This window comes from Eulemur rufifrons, chromosome 8 (assembly GCF_041146395.1).
Source record: "Eulemur rufifrons isolate Redbay chromosome 8, OSU_ERuf_1, whole genome shotgun sequence".
Taxonomy (NCBI): Eukaryota; Metazoa; Chordata; class Mammalia; order Primates; family Lemuridae; genus Eulemur; species Eulemur rufifrons.
The window spans coordinates 95,077,006-95,089,553 of NC_090990.1; the positions used below are offsets into that span (position 1 = coordinate 95,077,006).

Below are 12,548 nucleotides of genomic sequence, written 5' to 3' on the forward strand. Positions count from 1 at the left end.
AAAACAGGGTGGTAAGCTAATCCCATGCAGGATTAACCAAAGGGAAATGAAGAAAGAAGTGGAGCAGGGGAGAAATTCAGCCAGACATACCCCTTAATCCTCTTCCCTTAGTGCAGAGCCACAAGAGCATGGGGAAGATGATAGTGGGGCTCGTGGTAGCGGTTGGAGCCTCAAGCCACTGCCTCATCAGCTGCCCCTGTGGCAGCTCCAGTTCTGAGGAGGGCATGGTACTGTCCCCCACTCTGTTCCTGGGACCTAGAGGTCACCCAGCAAGATGGGCTCTGGAGAGGAGCCTAGTCTCTGGCCCTTGGGCACCTGACTCAGAGGTTCCAGCTGCTGTGGGGACTGGCTCTGGGACAACCTCAGCCCACAGTGATGCTGAAGCCACAGTGGAATCTGTTGCGCCAGTGATTGAGGAAGGCTCCAAGGGCTAGAGTGACAGGCAGGGGGGGCATCTTCTTCTCCAGCACAGCACCTACACACCAGTTACTATCCACCAAGCCTGTCGGGGGAGAGAATATCAACTGGGTTATTTAACAAGGCCTGGAGAAAGGAGTCGGCAGAAGTAAGGTAGAGCTTCCCTCCCTCTGCATCCCCCATCCCTCAGCAATAACCCTCACCTCTAAACACCATGTTGGCCTGGGGCAGAGTCAGGTGGTAACCAAAGGAGAAGGTTGTGTCCTGTAGCCTTGTGTTTGCCTCAAACTCCACTCCAACCTGAACCTGAGAACCATGCGCAAGGATGAGAAGGATCAGTGTCAGTGAAAACTAGGGGGGTCCTGACAGGGGATCAGCAGAATGAGGGCATGCTTGGCAATGTATATGTAGCACAGATAGGAAGAATACTAAGTCAGCAGGGCCGGTGGAGGTCCAGAGGCACAGAAGTTCATGACCGGCTTGCTGGGCTGGGGGATAAGATCAGTGGTCTCACCTGTTCATTTGCCCTGTGGTAATAACTCGCATGGGCCCCGCCTGATCCCACATTCAATGTAGCTACCCAGTGTGCAGCTGTGAAAACCAAAGTACAGGGGGAAAGGAGTGTTACTGTATTAGGACATAGGCCAGGGACTGCAGCAAAGTCCAGAATTGCCTCCGCACCCCCACTACTCCACTTCGCCCCATACCCGAGTACTTCCCAGCCAGTGTCAAGATGGCCCCCTCTTCGCCTGGCCGCCGGTGATAAACTAGCTCTCCTCCCAGCACCAGCCGATGAGTGAGACTCTGTAGGAAGTGAGCGACCATGATCACTGTGGGGGAATGGGGAGACATGGAGTCAGTCATAGAAACACCCGAGCCTGCTCCCTCACCCCCAGTAACCGTCACACCAGTCTACCCAAGAACTTCCTTTTCAAATCCCCGAACTGTACAGAAGATAATGAGGCATAGCCAACATTAGCAAATGGGCAGCCAAGATAAAAAGAACCCTGACCCAATTCCTCACCTGATTCCCCAATCAGGTCAGGATTTCCTAGGGTCAGAGTGGCTGTGTAGTCATCTCCCCGATATTCTCCATCAAACTGCCATGTCAGGAACTTGGCCTGCTGCGTCTGGGTGGGGAAAGCAAGAAGTAAAATCTCCCTCCCTCTTTCTGATCACTATTGCCTCTGCTCCCCGCCCCCATTTGCCAGAGCAGGAAACTCATGGGGGAGAAAGAGGAAATGGATGGAGGCAGGAACTGTGGGTCACCTGGAAGACAGCCTTAGCTCGGAGCCGCTCTGCCAAGAGAAGCAGGACCTGGGCGTTGAGGCTGCCACTGCTGTCCATATCCCCTACCACAGTGGGGAACACCTGCAGAAGAGTAGACAATAGTAAGGCTGAGCTGGGTGGCACCACTCAGCCTAAACCCAAATATAGAATTTCATTAAGGGCCCCCTGCGCCCCCTGGTGGAGGCACAAAGACAAACAGGGCTCTTCGCACAACTGTTTCTCTGCTCTTACCCATTCAGAAGAGACAGAGAAAATCAGGTTACTGACCATTTTTCTCCATAACACACATTTCCTCCTCCACCAGACCTGGATCCCAGGTGGGCTTTTAGGGAGATTCCCGGTGTGTGGAGTCCTCACCTCAGTGGGGCTAAGCTGCCAGTCCCCTGCATAGGCCGCATGGAGGTGATAGCCTGGCAAGCCCAGGGCACTCATGTGTACCGTGTGAGCCACCTGAGGAAAGAGGCGTCAATGGAGAAGAGAGCATTGCATTCCTGCTCCATTGCAATCCCATCCCACCTTTCATCTTCTCCCCATACAGAAGGCCTCTTAAGAATCCCAAATATTCCAACACATACAGAGGGTCACCGGATTGAAAGCAACAAGTCTCACAGGCAAGGGAGGTAAAGAGAGCCCCACATCCTCCCTTATTTGTCCCACATCGCCTGGCTAAGGCTGGAGTACAAAGGAAAGGAGAAGAGGACCCAGGAACAGGGAAGGAGGAATAGTAAAGAGGGGCCAGAGAAGTGGGAGCACCTGGAAATGGCTGCTCAGAACCTTGTTGACAACGAGCTTCACTCCCTCCATCTGTGCAGGGAATACATCTGAAGGGGGTGAGGGGAAGGGAAGGAATAAGCACAGACAAGGAATCCCTACCCCAAGCGGTAGTCTCCCCTCTCAATCCCATAGGAAGCACCTTGGAGGAATTGACCTCCTTTCAAGTCCTGCAACGAAATGCTCCACTTCACTTGGGCACCTGATCCTCCCTGACGCGGGATACCCAGCTGTGATCTCCCCTTTCCTGCTTCCATCCCTAGACGCATTCAAGACCCTCCCCTTGTCTGCCCCTTCATCTTGAGACACCCAAATGCCAAGTTCTCACCTTTGCATAGCCGATGCAGCTCATCGAAGCTCCCAGGGTTGGGCAAAGGTTCCTCTCGGCGGGGGCTCCGGCGGAGCAAAGTCCCCATCGGTGCCAGGCCCAGTGTATTCCCCATTTTAGTCCAGAGGACCGGCAGGGGCAGAGGTTAGCCTGGTAAAGAACGCTATTGCTCCCTCTACCCTCCACGGGCCCCACCCCCCATCATCCAGCTCCCCGGTCCTAGAAACTTCCACATGGTCCGACGCTAGACCTGGAACAGGAAGAGTTGGGGGAGAGAGCACTGATGGGGAGACTGCACCCCAGGCACACTCCCGCCCCGTCTTTGATCCTTCACCCCCACCTGTCACCCCTGTCATCTCTCCCATTCTCTAATCCTAGCCCCCATCACAGACCTCACCTAGCTTCCTATTCCCTCTACTTTTCATTCCCAGGCCCCAAGGCCAGGCTTGCAGTGGAGCAGTATCCCTTACCATGTCAGACCATCATGCTGCCCCTTTCCCTCCGGCACACCCCGGTCATCTTGATGGGGGCAGCCATCTTGGGTGATGGCAGAATTACGGCTTCATGCTGTATTACCAGCATGGTCATGAGCGCCATCTTGGAATAGGGCAAAGAAAGATATCAAAGACCCAACCCTCCCCTAATTGGGCCCCGCCCAATCCATGAAAAAAAAGCCTCCTCGATCTCCCAGGGGCCAATGGGAGAGGTGGAAGCAAAGGAGTGGCAGGCCTGACGGCCAGAGAGCTTCGGCCCCGGCGCAGCACAGCTGGGCGGATCTTAGTTGGTGGCTCCTTAGATTTAAGTAGAAGGCCTTAGATCGCCAAGCGAAGCCTCTCCAAGGTCGGGAAAAACCTGTGAGCTTGCAAGACACTAGAGGGAGCATCTTGTAGCTTAGGCCCCTGAAGCTCCTTCCACACCCCTGAGAAAAGTGAAACCGCAACCTGAAGACTTGGGTTTTGTGAAGGGTGACAGAGGGAACGACTCTGAATACTTCTTTCGAACCTTGGTTCATTTATGTCGCTCCCTCCTTCCCGCAGAGCCCGTGGGGAATCCTCCTCACAGCCCTCCACAGGTGGGCTACTCATAAGCACCGCTCTTCTTAGGACAGAGACCCACACTTCCCTCTGGCGGTCTACCTCTCTCAATGTTCCCCCTCTTGCTCTCTTGGTGGAATGGGAATGGGCGGCAGAGTTTGGGGCAGTGGGGTAGGTTCTAGCAGAACTATTCCCTGAAACAGCTGCCCTCTGTAGTTAACTCTTTCTTCCCTGCGTACCTAGGCAGAGTTGGCCATATGGACTCCAGCCCCTAAATTGGCTCTACCCCAGGCCCAGGGGTAAGCCAAAGGGGTGACCGTCAAGCACTAAGAGCTCACAGGAGAATAATTGAAGATGGAGTAACATTCTTGGTCTCTGGTCACTACCTCCCTCACTAGCTCTACTCCTCCACCCACACCTTTCAGAATGTTCCATGTACACAAAAAGTAAACTCTGGGGTCAAAAGGGTGAAAGATACAAATGCTTCTGATATCTATTTGGCTGATTTCACCCAAATGCTTTGGGCCTGGGGAATGTACTTCTTTCCCCCTCACAATCAGGGCTGGGACAAGGGCCAGGGCCTTGGCCAGAGGGATGCTATAGTGCTGTAGCCCCTCCTGACTCAATATTGGCTAACTACTGCCTAGAACAGATAATGTGATCAAACGACCAGTCACCTTCAACCTTTATCCTGGCAGAAGCCTCTTTTTCACCTCTTTTCCTGCCAGAGTCCTCCAGTTGGGAGGGGGAGGGCAGAAGCGTTTTCTGAATTTGTTTTATTGGGGGTAGGGTATGCTCATTGATCAGCACTCGGGTCATTCTGGGCTCTCATGTTTTCTTCCCCTATCTCATTACACATTAACTCAAAAAGGGACAAAGTCAATCACACGTGCCCTCTGTCCCTGACTTTCATTCCCCTAACCCCCATTCCCCTCACCCTGCCTCTGATTTCAACTCATTTCTCCTTCTGTTCCCCAATAACTCCCTGCCAAGTTGCAGTGAAGCAGGGTAGGGTTGGGGAGATGAAACCTACCCATAATGAGATAAAGATACCAAGAATTGAAAGCTTGATATGTCAGACCTTTCCAGAGAAATAACTAAGAATCCTGCTTCCCTCTGCATTCAAATCCAAGGATTGCTCACCCCAGACCCCAAGAAAATGGATCTTCCAAAGACCTGGAGTATACCAGCTTGGCCTCCACTAAGGCCTGTACCACTTGTCTCTCACCCCATCATGGAGCCTCCTTTTTACTTGTCCTCTCCTCCCTCATTCCTCCAATTTGTTTACTCCAACATGGCCTCTGCCCCACTGAGCCCATCCACAGTTCCTGTCACCTGACGGGGGGTGGGGAAGGAGACAGGTATATAGCCCCTACCTCTCCAGCCAGGCCAGGAACAGACGCCAAGGACAGAGACGCTGACTAGGTAGGATAAGGGAATAAGAGGTGTGGGCAGCATCCAAAGGAGACTGGACTTTAATTGTGGAAAGGGAGGGAACCAGGTTGGAGTGGGCACCTACTTAGGGAGATCCCAGGGGAGGGGCTGAAGCCCATTTAGCTTCAGTATCCCCCCTACTGCCACCAGCTTTGTTTCTGGCCACTTTCCCTACTGTCAACACCATGAAGCTGCTTGCAATGACTGTGCTGCTCCTCACCATCTATAGACTTGAAGGTGGGTGTGATATGGAGAAAGGGGCCAATAGGGGAGAAGGTGCTGGGGGTCATAGCTACCCATCCGTCTGTGCTCCTGTGCTGATGTCTGGCAACCTGAGGGCTCAAAAGGAAGATCATTCTGTCTCTAAAGCCCAGAAAGCCCATCCAAAGACCTACCTGGATATCTTTTTAGGGAGAGGGCTGAGAGCTGGGGTAAGGTACTGGCAGAGGTGTGGCTGGAGGCCAGGATTCATTGCTGTGGACCCAGCTGAAAAGAGTGTGTGTGTGTGTGTGTGTGTGTGTACGCAGGAGCTTTGGTTCGGAGACAGGCAGAGGAGCCAAGTCTGCAGAGCCTGTTCTCTCAGTACTTCCAGAGCATCACCGACTATAGCAAGGACCTGGTAGAGAAGGTCACGGTCCCGGAACTTCAGGCCCAAGCCAAGTAAGTCTCAGGGAAAGGAGTTCAGAGGCTGTGGGACTGGGGAGGGAAAGAAGGAAAGACGGAAGGTCCCACAGAAGACTGAACTCAGGGGTGGGGATTAGCAAGGATTAGGCTTAAATTGGAGAGAAAAATTCCTTCATCACCCAAAGCTTCCACACACTTCTTGGACAGGTAGGAGCAGTGGGAACTGGGCCTTGAATCTCAATCTCTAGGGTCTATTCCATGCTAGGATGGACCAGGCACTAGAGTTTGGGGACCTGGTCAGTCTGCTCTGACCTCCCGCCACCACCTTGGACCCTGCCAGTGCCTAGGGTCTCTCACGCTGACTTCTAATTCCTCACCTATCCAGGGCTTACTTTGAAAAGTCAAAGGAGGAGCTGACACCCGTGGTCAAGAAGGCTGGAACTGATCTGGTTAAACTGTTGAGCTATTTTGTGGACTTTGGAACACAACTTTCCACCCAGTGAGTTGTCCAGACCATTGTCTTCTGGCCCCAGCTGGCCTCTGGACACCCACTGCCCAGGCCTAGACCCCTCCCTCTACCTAATCCCTGTTTGCTACAATAAATGCTGCAGGAGTCAAGCTGTGAGCCTGGCATGTTTGGGGGGACTGGGAAAAGTAGGGGAGTGGGGAAGTAGTAGGAGGAAGGAAAAAGAGAAATCTGCTTCTAAAAGGAGGGGGATTTGGGTGTGAAGAGGTAGAGAAAGGTTGAAGAGACAAATGATGGAAATGACAGGGTGATTCTTTTCCAAGTGCAAGGAATCTCCTACAGGCCTGGGAATGGCTCTGTAGTAGAGAACTAAAGAGCCTTTGCTTTGAACATGGAACTGTGAAAGGCATGGGGGATTCATAAACAGAATCCCTAGACTTGTGGAGGTCTCAGGAAATGAGGGCACCCCTCAGAATTTCCTCCTAATCATTCTATGAAGAGGGGAAGTCTTCCAAAAAAATGAAACCAGAAGTGTCACCCAAGACCCTTCCCTTCTGAGCTAGGCCAACACTATGTTTTCCCCCGTCCCACAATAGAAGAGCTCAGTTCACTCCTCTCCCCAAAAGGGCTCTGATTCCTGCATTCAAAACCTCTCATCTGGACACTCTGGGGAAGACCCATTCTAAGCCCCTCCCCCACCACTATCCAGGTGCTATTCCTAGAACTGGCCTGGTAGGCATTTTAGAGTCTGGAACTAGTAGCCATGGGAGCCACTTTAAGGCCTGACAGGTATCAAACTTGGTGGACACGTGGGACTAGAGAAACTTTGGGAGCTGTGATACCTAGATTAAATCAAAATGGAATGAAAATCAGGCTAGGTTGATGGGGAGAGACTCACGATCCCATAATGTAGGGCAAGGGAAAATGAGGCATTTTCCAATCAAAGTTTATCCCCACTTTATCTTTAAAAGAGTTACTTCCCTAAACCAGACAACTGGCACACAACTGTAATTCCAGCTACTTGGGAGCCTGAGGTGGGAGGATCACTTGAGCCCAGGAGTTTGAGACCAGCCTGGGCAATATAGTGAGACCTCATCTCAAAGAAAGAGCAACTTCCCTACCCTGGGTCATTTCTCGTATCTGAAATCACCTTTCTCCTCAGACACTGGAGATGGCCCCAATTTCTTCTACATATTGATCAACCTCCTTCATCTGGCCTTCTAGACCTTCACCATTCATGATTACTCACCTCCCCTTCTCTTTCCCAATATCTGCTTTTTTCTCATGTGGCAAAATGTGCAAGGACAAAGAGATTTCAGTCAGTCACTTGCAAGGTGACCTTGGACAAGTTAATTAACTTCAAAGAGCTTGAATTTCTTCACGGGGTTAATAAGTGGATCAAATGATACAATGAGCTGGAAAACACTTTGAGAAGTATAAGTCACTATGCAGTGCAAAGTACTGTCCAGCATTGGGGGTTTCCAGGGGTAAGCTTGGGGACTCTAGACCCATTCTGAAAGGACTGCTGGGGCAGAGGTAGGACTGGCAGCATAGGAGGAGGTTTAAATACTTGCAGGCAGAGCTTCCTTGCAGCTCTGGAAACAGGACAGGCACTGACAGGGGAATTCCTTGGCCACCACCCATGCACTAGGGGGAGATGACCTGCCATCTGGACTCAATTTGTTCCCTCTTGCCCCCAAACCCACTGAAAACTCACTGTTCCATTGAAACCTTCCGTTAAGGGCTTCACACAGCCCTAGTCACAGCACCCCTTCTGCATGTTTGGCTTTTTGACTATGCTCATTCCCATATGCATGTGGATTGGTCCTGTCTGGATTGGCAACTATTTGGAGTTGGACAGCCAAGCTCATCCACAACCTAACCTTGGTTCAACTGTCAGACATAGAAGGCCATGCTGGGTACAGAAGCCATGTCTTAGGTTCTAATGCCTTGGAATGTACCTAGACTCTCAACACATTACTCCTTGCTCCAGCTCCAGCCCAGAGCACCTGGGGGTCAAAGGTCTCATCCCTCCTCCAGACACAGTCAACATTCATCCTTCAGTTGAGCAAAATAGCCCTGAAGCCCATTAGACTGTGAGTTCTATGAGGTCAGGAACTGAAAAACTGTATCCAGCCTAATACTTAGTAGAGGTTGAATAAATACATGATAAAGGAAATGAATGGAGTCCAGTCTGTGGCAGCTTTATTGAGAGCATTCCCTTCCTATTGTTTAGTGGGAGATGGGCATGAGGAAGAGAAGAAGAGTAGGACAAGGAAGTGAGACTAGAACATAAACATCCATGAATAGCATCTGAGCATTAGTCTCTGACAGGGAGGAGGAACCACTGGTGTATATTAATCTGGGGTGTGGCATCATTATAGGGGTAGGGTCAGCTGGCATTAACAGCATGGAGGCATATGTGATGCCAACCATAAGGACCAGAAGGAGAACTAGAAGCCGAAGGAGGATGTGATCACATCTGTCCTAAAGCTATTGTGGCGGTTTCTCATGCTTCAGAGTCTCATAAGTCTCCTGGTTCCGGGTGCTCAGGCCCTGGAGGTGGCAGTTAAAGGATGATCAGGAGCTTGAGCCCATCACAGGCCCCCTCCCACCTCCACAGACTCCGCCCCTTCTGAAGGTCATTCAAAATCCCACCCTCTTCGACTGACTTCCTGGGTTGGGGAAGCAGGTTCACTTACCGTGTAAACGCCATCTGATTTCTGCAGAGATAAAAGGAGCAAGGTATTAGAGACCCACACCTCCTTCAGGGCCCCCAGCATCTCCCCACCCAGGGAGGGATCTGGCCAGGGGTGGCTAGCCACCCTGGGCTAGAGGGCACTCACAAGGATGCTCTGAGACATGAATACGCATTTGCCCACGTGACTATGAACACATACATACATACAACACGCAACACACAGTCTCTCACATATGCATTGTCACACTATGCTTGATTCTTCCCTGTCACCAGCTGAATATTTTACTTGTGGCTTCACTAGGTGGCAGAGTGGGTAGGATGAGGTGGGAGGGCCTCTGAGGTGTTCAAAGATGAGCACCTGAGAAGTATGCCCTCCCAGAGGCCTTGAACCCAGGCTAGAGCCCCAAAAGGGCTGAGAGTCTATAAAGGTGTCAACGCGCAGGCGTGGGAGGGTCCATACCTCATAACTGGCTATAGCTGCCTTTCGCACTTGGATCTGGAGTGGGAGAAATGTTATCAGTAAAGGGGAAGTTAGTGGCCCATCCCCCTTCCCTCCAAACCTAGTGGGGGTTCCCCTTTTATTTCCTCTCCTCGAATCCATGCTGCTGCCACCCTCCCACTTCCTCTCCCAGCCCTCACCTCCCCCTGCCTAGCCTTACCTTCAGTCGACAGTAGAGCAGGGTGAGGACAATACCGTACAGGAACAGGATGGCATCCAGGATATAGCAGAGCTGAGGCTCTCCCAGAGCCGCTGAGGGGACAGAGGGTGCCCATGGGGTTAGGGGATCAGGGAGGATCTGGTGCTTGGTGGAGAGAAGGGAAGGGGCTCTGGGAGGCAGGACAGGGGCACTAAGGGAAGAAACTCTACCTTTCTCCCTGGACTCCTATTTCTCTTACCTCTCTTTTTTCTCCCTCACCCAAGGGTTGGGTAGGATAGGAAGCGTAAAGGGTTCTTTTGTGATAGGACTTACGTGGACTAATAGTTGAGGACTTCCCCTCAGCCCCCAACCTGTTCTTTTTAGCACTGTGGGTTTCTCAGGCACCATTGAGCATTTCATCCACCTCAAGGGGCCCAACTCAGTCCACTGGGCTGAAACAAAAACCTCAGCCCAGAGCAGGAAAGGGAGGGGGAGGCAGTGCAAATTTCAGTGAAGAAACCACAGAAGTGTCTTTGCTAAGTCCTGTGACCTGTGGCTGAGGGCTGGACAGGAAGGATGTGAGCTGGGGAAGGGAGGGAAGGCAATTACTCTATCATTGGTCATCTCCTAGCCTTAGCCTCTTTGCTTTCTGTTCCACCACAAGACACTTATATATGGATTAATAAAAAAAAAAAACAAAAAAAACAAAGAGTCCGCTTTCCTAGGCCTATAGATACCATTGGCCTTGCACACAAAGCTAGGGAATGACCATAGGCTCGAGAGAATGACCACAAGCTCTACGGATTCCATCTCCTGCTACTTTGCCTGTTACCCACTTTGGGTCTCTAAGAGGGGAAGTTTTACGCAATGTCAAAAATCAGATAGCCAGCCGCGGTGGCTCACGCCTATAATCCTAGCACTCTGGGAGGCCGAGGCTGGAGGATCACTTGAGCTCAGGAGGTCAAGACCAGCCTGAGCAAAAGTGAGACACCCTCTCTCTACTAAAAATAGAAAAATTAGCCGGGCATAGTGGTGCATGCCTGTAGTCCTAGCTACTTGGGAGGCTGAGGCAGGAGGATCACTTGAGCCCAGGAGTTTGAGGTTGCAGTGAGCTGTGATGATACCACTGCACTCTACCCCAGGGCGACAGAGTGAGACTCTGTCTCAAAAAAATAAACAATCAGATAGAGTCTCGGCTCCGGAGATTGCTCCTGGCCCCTAACAGAAGGACTGATAGGGTACCTGTGACTAACATTGGTCAAGTGCTGACATTGGTAAAGACTTTTCATTCTACAATGCTCTTTCACACACACGCTATTGCGTAAATCTTAAAACTACTCTGTGAGGGAAACAATGTCATCACCATTTTATGGATGACAAAACCAAAGCTCAGAAAAGCTAAGTAACTCATTCAGGGCCACAGAGTTTAAGTGACAAGAGCTGGAACTCACTTCCAGGCCTTCTGCCTCCAAAGCCTATGCTTTCCTTTATGCCTCAGTGGCCCTGCCCCATTCTCATGCCATCACAGCAGACCAGTGAGTGGCCAACTTAATCCTTCCCCACCTTCTCTGCTAGCCTGGTGGAACCCTTCCCCAGTTGTTCTCTTTCAAGTACCTCAATTTCCCTGAAGCTTCCTAACCTCCTCCTCCCCCAAACCCAGCTGCCAATGACTCTCTTCAAAACACACACGCAGGGTGGGACACGGTGGCTCACGCTTGTAATCCCAGCACTCTGGGAGGCCGAGGTGGGAGGATCACTCGAGGTCAGGAGTTCGAGACCAGCCTGAGTCAGAGCGAGACCCCATCTCTACTAAAAAATAGAAATTAGCTGGACAACTAAAAATATATACAAAAAATTAGTGGGGCACGGTGGTACATGCCTATAGTCCCAGCTACTTGGGAGGCTGAGGCAGAAAGATGGCTTGAGCCCAGGAGTTTGAGGTTGCTGTGAGCTAGGCTGACGCCACAGCACTCTAGCCCAGGCAACAGAGCGAGACTCTGTCTCCAAAAAAAAAAAACCACACACACAGATACTTTCCAGCATAGACAACCCGAAGTGAACAAGAAACAAGAAATGAAAAGTTCTTAGAGTAACTGGAGCCTTAGAGCTGCTGGAATCTTTCCACTTCTGCCTCTATTTCTCAGTTGATGTTCAAGTCTCTAGCACTGAGCAGCTCATGCTGCCCACCCCCATATCAACTGTTGACAGTTGATGACATCAGTTCATTAGTGATGACCCACAGAACCAGCAATCACGTCTGTTTATCTTGACTACCCTGGCCTTACTCCCAAGCACCAAGACAGATCCCTGCCTTCCTAAATGGGGGTTTGTATGTTTAACCAGCTAGACGTTGGCTCCCAGCAGACGAGACCAAAGGCACCCCATGGGAAATGCTGATCATGGAAAACGGAGCTTTTCCTCAGACCAGCTCTTCATGCCATATAGCCATCTCCTTCCCCTGCCAAACTGACTCTTCCTATCAATCCTGAGAAGTGAATGAGATAGGAAGGCAACAAGGAGGGAGCTATGACTCTGGTGCCCTGGATGTGGGCTGGATAGGACCAGCCTCAGAATCTCTGTGACTATCGTAGCCCTATGTCCACCTGCCCGCTGTCAGCCTTCCTCCGTCTGTCCCTGACTCGGCCCCTTGATACACGCCCTTGATTTCAACCCTGGATCCCAGCTCACTCTCCCTCACCAAACCCTCTCACCTGCTTGTTCAACCAAAAGAAGTAAGAGTAAGACCACTGCTGGAATCATCTTGGGCTGGGGATCGGACGCTCTGACAGCACTGCGCAGCTGTGCTCAGCAAGCAGCTCCCTGACCACAGAGTTCCCCCCTTCCT

General features: G+C 51.4%; 3 protein-coding genes across 5 annotated transcripts; 1 reads left to right on the plus strand and 2 right to left on the minus strand.

Moving 5' to 3' along the window:
* Positions 1-362: 362 nt before the first annotated feature.
* Positions 363-3,359, minus strand: TOMM40L (translocase of outer mitochondrial membrane 40 like). 3 transcript variants are annotated; one of them, XM_069480319.1, is made up of 10 exons: positions 3,277-3,359; positions 2,807-3,056; positions 2,461-2,528; positions 2,065-2,157; positions 1,687-1,788; positions 1,442-1,547; positions 1,125-1,247; positions 932-1,008; positions 621-723; positions 363-502 (listed from the first exon to the last, which is right to left on the minus strand). In XM_069480319.1, the coding sequence occupies exons 2-10, from the start codon at positions 2,919-2,921 to the stop codon at positions 363-365; spliced, it is 927 nt and encodes a 308-aa protein (XP_069336420.1). In that variant the 5' UTR covers positions 2,922-3,056; positions 3,277-3,359. The 3 variants fall into 3 exon arrangements, with proteins under 3 accessions (XP_069336420.1, XP_069336421.1, XP_069336422.1); XM_069480320.1 differs by lacking the exon at positions 1,687-1,788; XM_069480321.1 differs by lacking the exons at positions 1,687-1,788; positions 2,065-2,157.
* Positions 3,360-5,187: 1,828 nt separating this feature from the next.
* APOA2 (apolipoprotein A2) lies at positions 5,188-6,516 on the plus strand. Its single transcript, XM_069478456.1, has 4 exons — positions 5,188-5,265; positions 5,425-5,511; positions 5,802-5,934; positions 6,284-6,516. The coding sequence occupies exons 2-4, from the start codon at positions 5,460-5,462 to the stop codon at positions 6,399-6,401; spliced, it is 303 nt and encodes a 100-aa protein (XP_069334557.1). The 5' UTR covers positions 5,188-5,265; positions 5,425-5,459; the 3' UTR covers positions 6,402-6,516.
* Positions 6,517-8,552: 2,036 nt separating this feature from the next.
* FCER1G (Fc epsilon receptor Ig) lies at positions 8,553-12,532 on the minus strand. Its single transcript, XM_069478457.1, has 5 exons — positions 12,415-12,532; positions 9,725-9,816; positions 9,526-9,561; positions 9,067-9,087; positions 8,553-8,920 (listed from the first exon to the last, which is right to left on the minus strand). The coding sequence occupies exons 1-5, from the start codon at positions 12,461-12,463 to the stop codon at positions 8,858-8,860; spliced, it is 261 nt and encodes an 86-aa protein (XP_069334558.1). The 5' UTR covers positions 12,464-12,532; the 3' UTR covers positions 8,553-8,857.
* Positions 12,533-12,548: the final 16 nt, after the last annotated feature.

What these genes read in the sequence shown, in the direction of transcription:
- TOMM40L (XM_069480319.1), bottom strand. Translation starts at nt 2,921, where the DNA reads ATGGGGAATACACTGGGCCTGGCACCGATGGGGACTTTGCTCCGCCGG. An exon ending in ACCACAGGGCAAATGAACAG is followed by an intron (nt 724 to 931) that starts GTGAGACCACTG and finishes CATGGTTCTCAG; the next exon opens with GTTCAGGTTGGAGTGGAGTT. An exon ending in GGCCAACATGGTGTTTAGAG is followed by an intron (nt 503 to 620) that starts GTGAGGGTTATT and finishes CTCCCCCGACAG; the next exon opens with GCTTGGTGGATAGTAACTGG.
- APOA2 (XM_069478456.1), top strand. Translation starts at nt 5,460, where the DNA reads ATGAAGCTGCTTGCAATGACTGTGCTGCTCCTCACCATCTATAGACTT. An exon ending in CACCATCTATAGACTTGAAG is followed by an intron (nt 5,512 to 5,801) that starts GTGGGTGTGATA and finishes GTGTGTACGCAG; the next exon opens with GAGCTTTGGTTCGGAGACAG. An exon ending in GAACTTCAGGCCCAAGCCAA is followed by an intron (nt 5,935 to 6,283) that starts GTAAGTCTCAGG and finishes TCACCTATCCAG; the next exon opens with GGCTTACTTTGAAAAGTCAA.
- FCER1G (XM_069478457.1), bottom strand. Translation starts at nt 12,463, where the DNA reads ATGATTCCAGCAGTGGTCTTACTCTTACTTCTTTTGGTTGAACAAGCA. An exon ending in TCTTTTGGTTGAACAAGCAG is followed by an intron (nt 9,817 to 12,414) that starts GTGAGAGGGTTT and finishes CTGTCCCCTCAG; the next exon opens with CGGCTCTGGGAGAGCCTCAG. An exon ending in CAGCTATAGCCAGTTATGAG is followed by an intron (nt 9,088 to 9,525) that starts GTATGGACCCTC and finishes TTATCTCTGCAG; the next exon opens with AAATCAGATGGCGTTTACAC.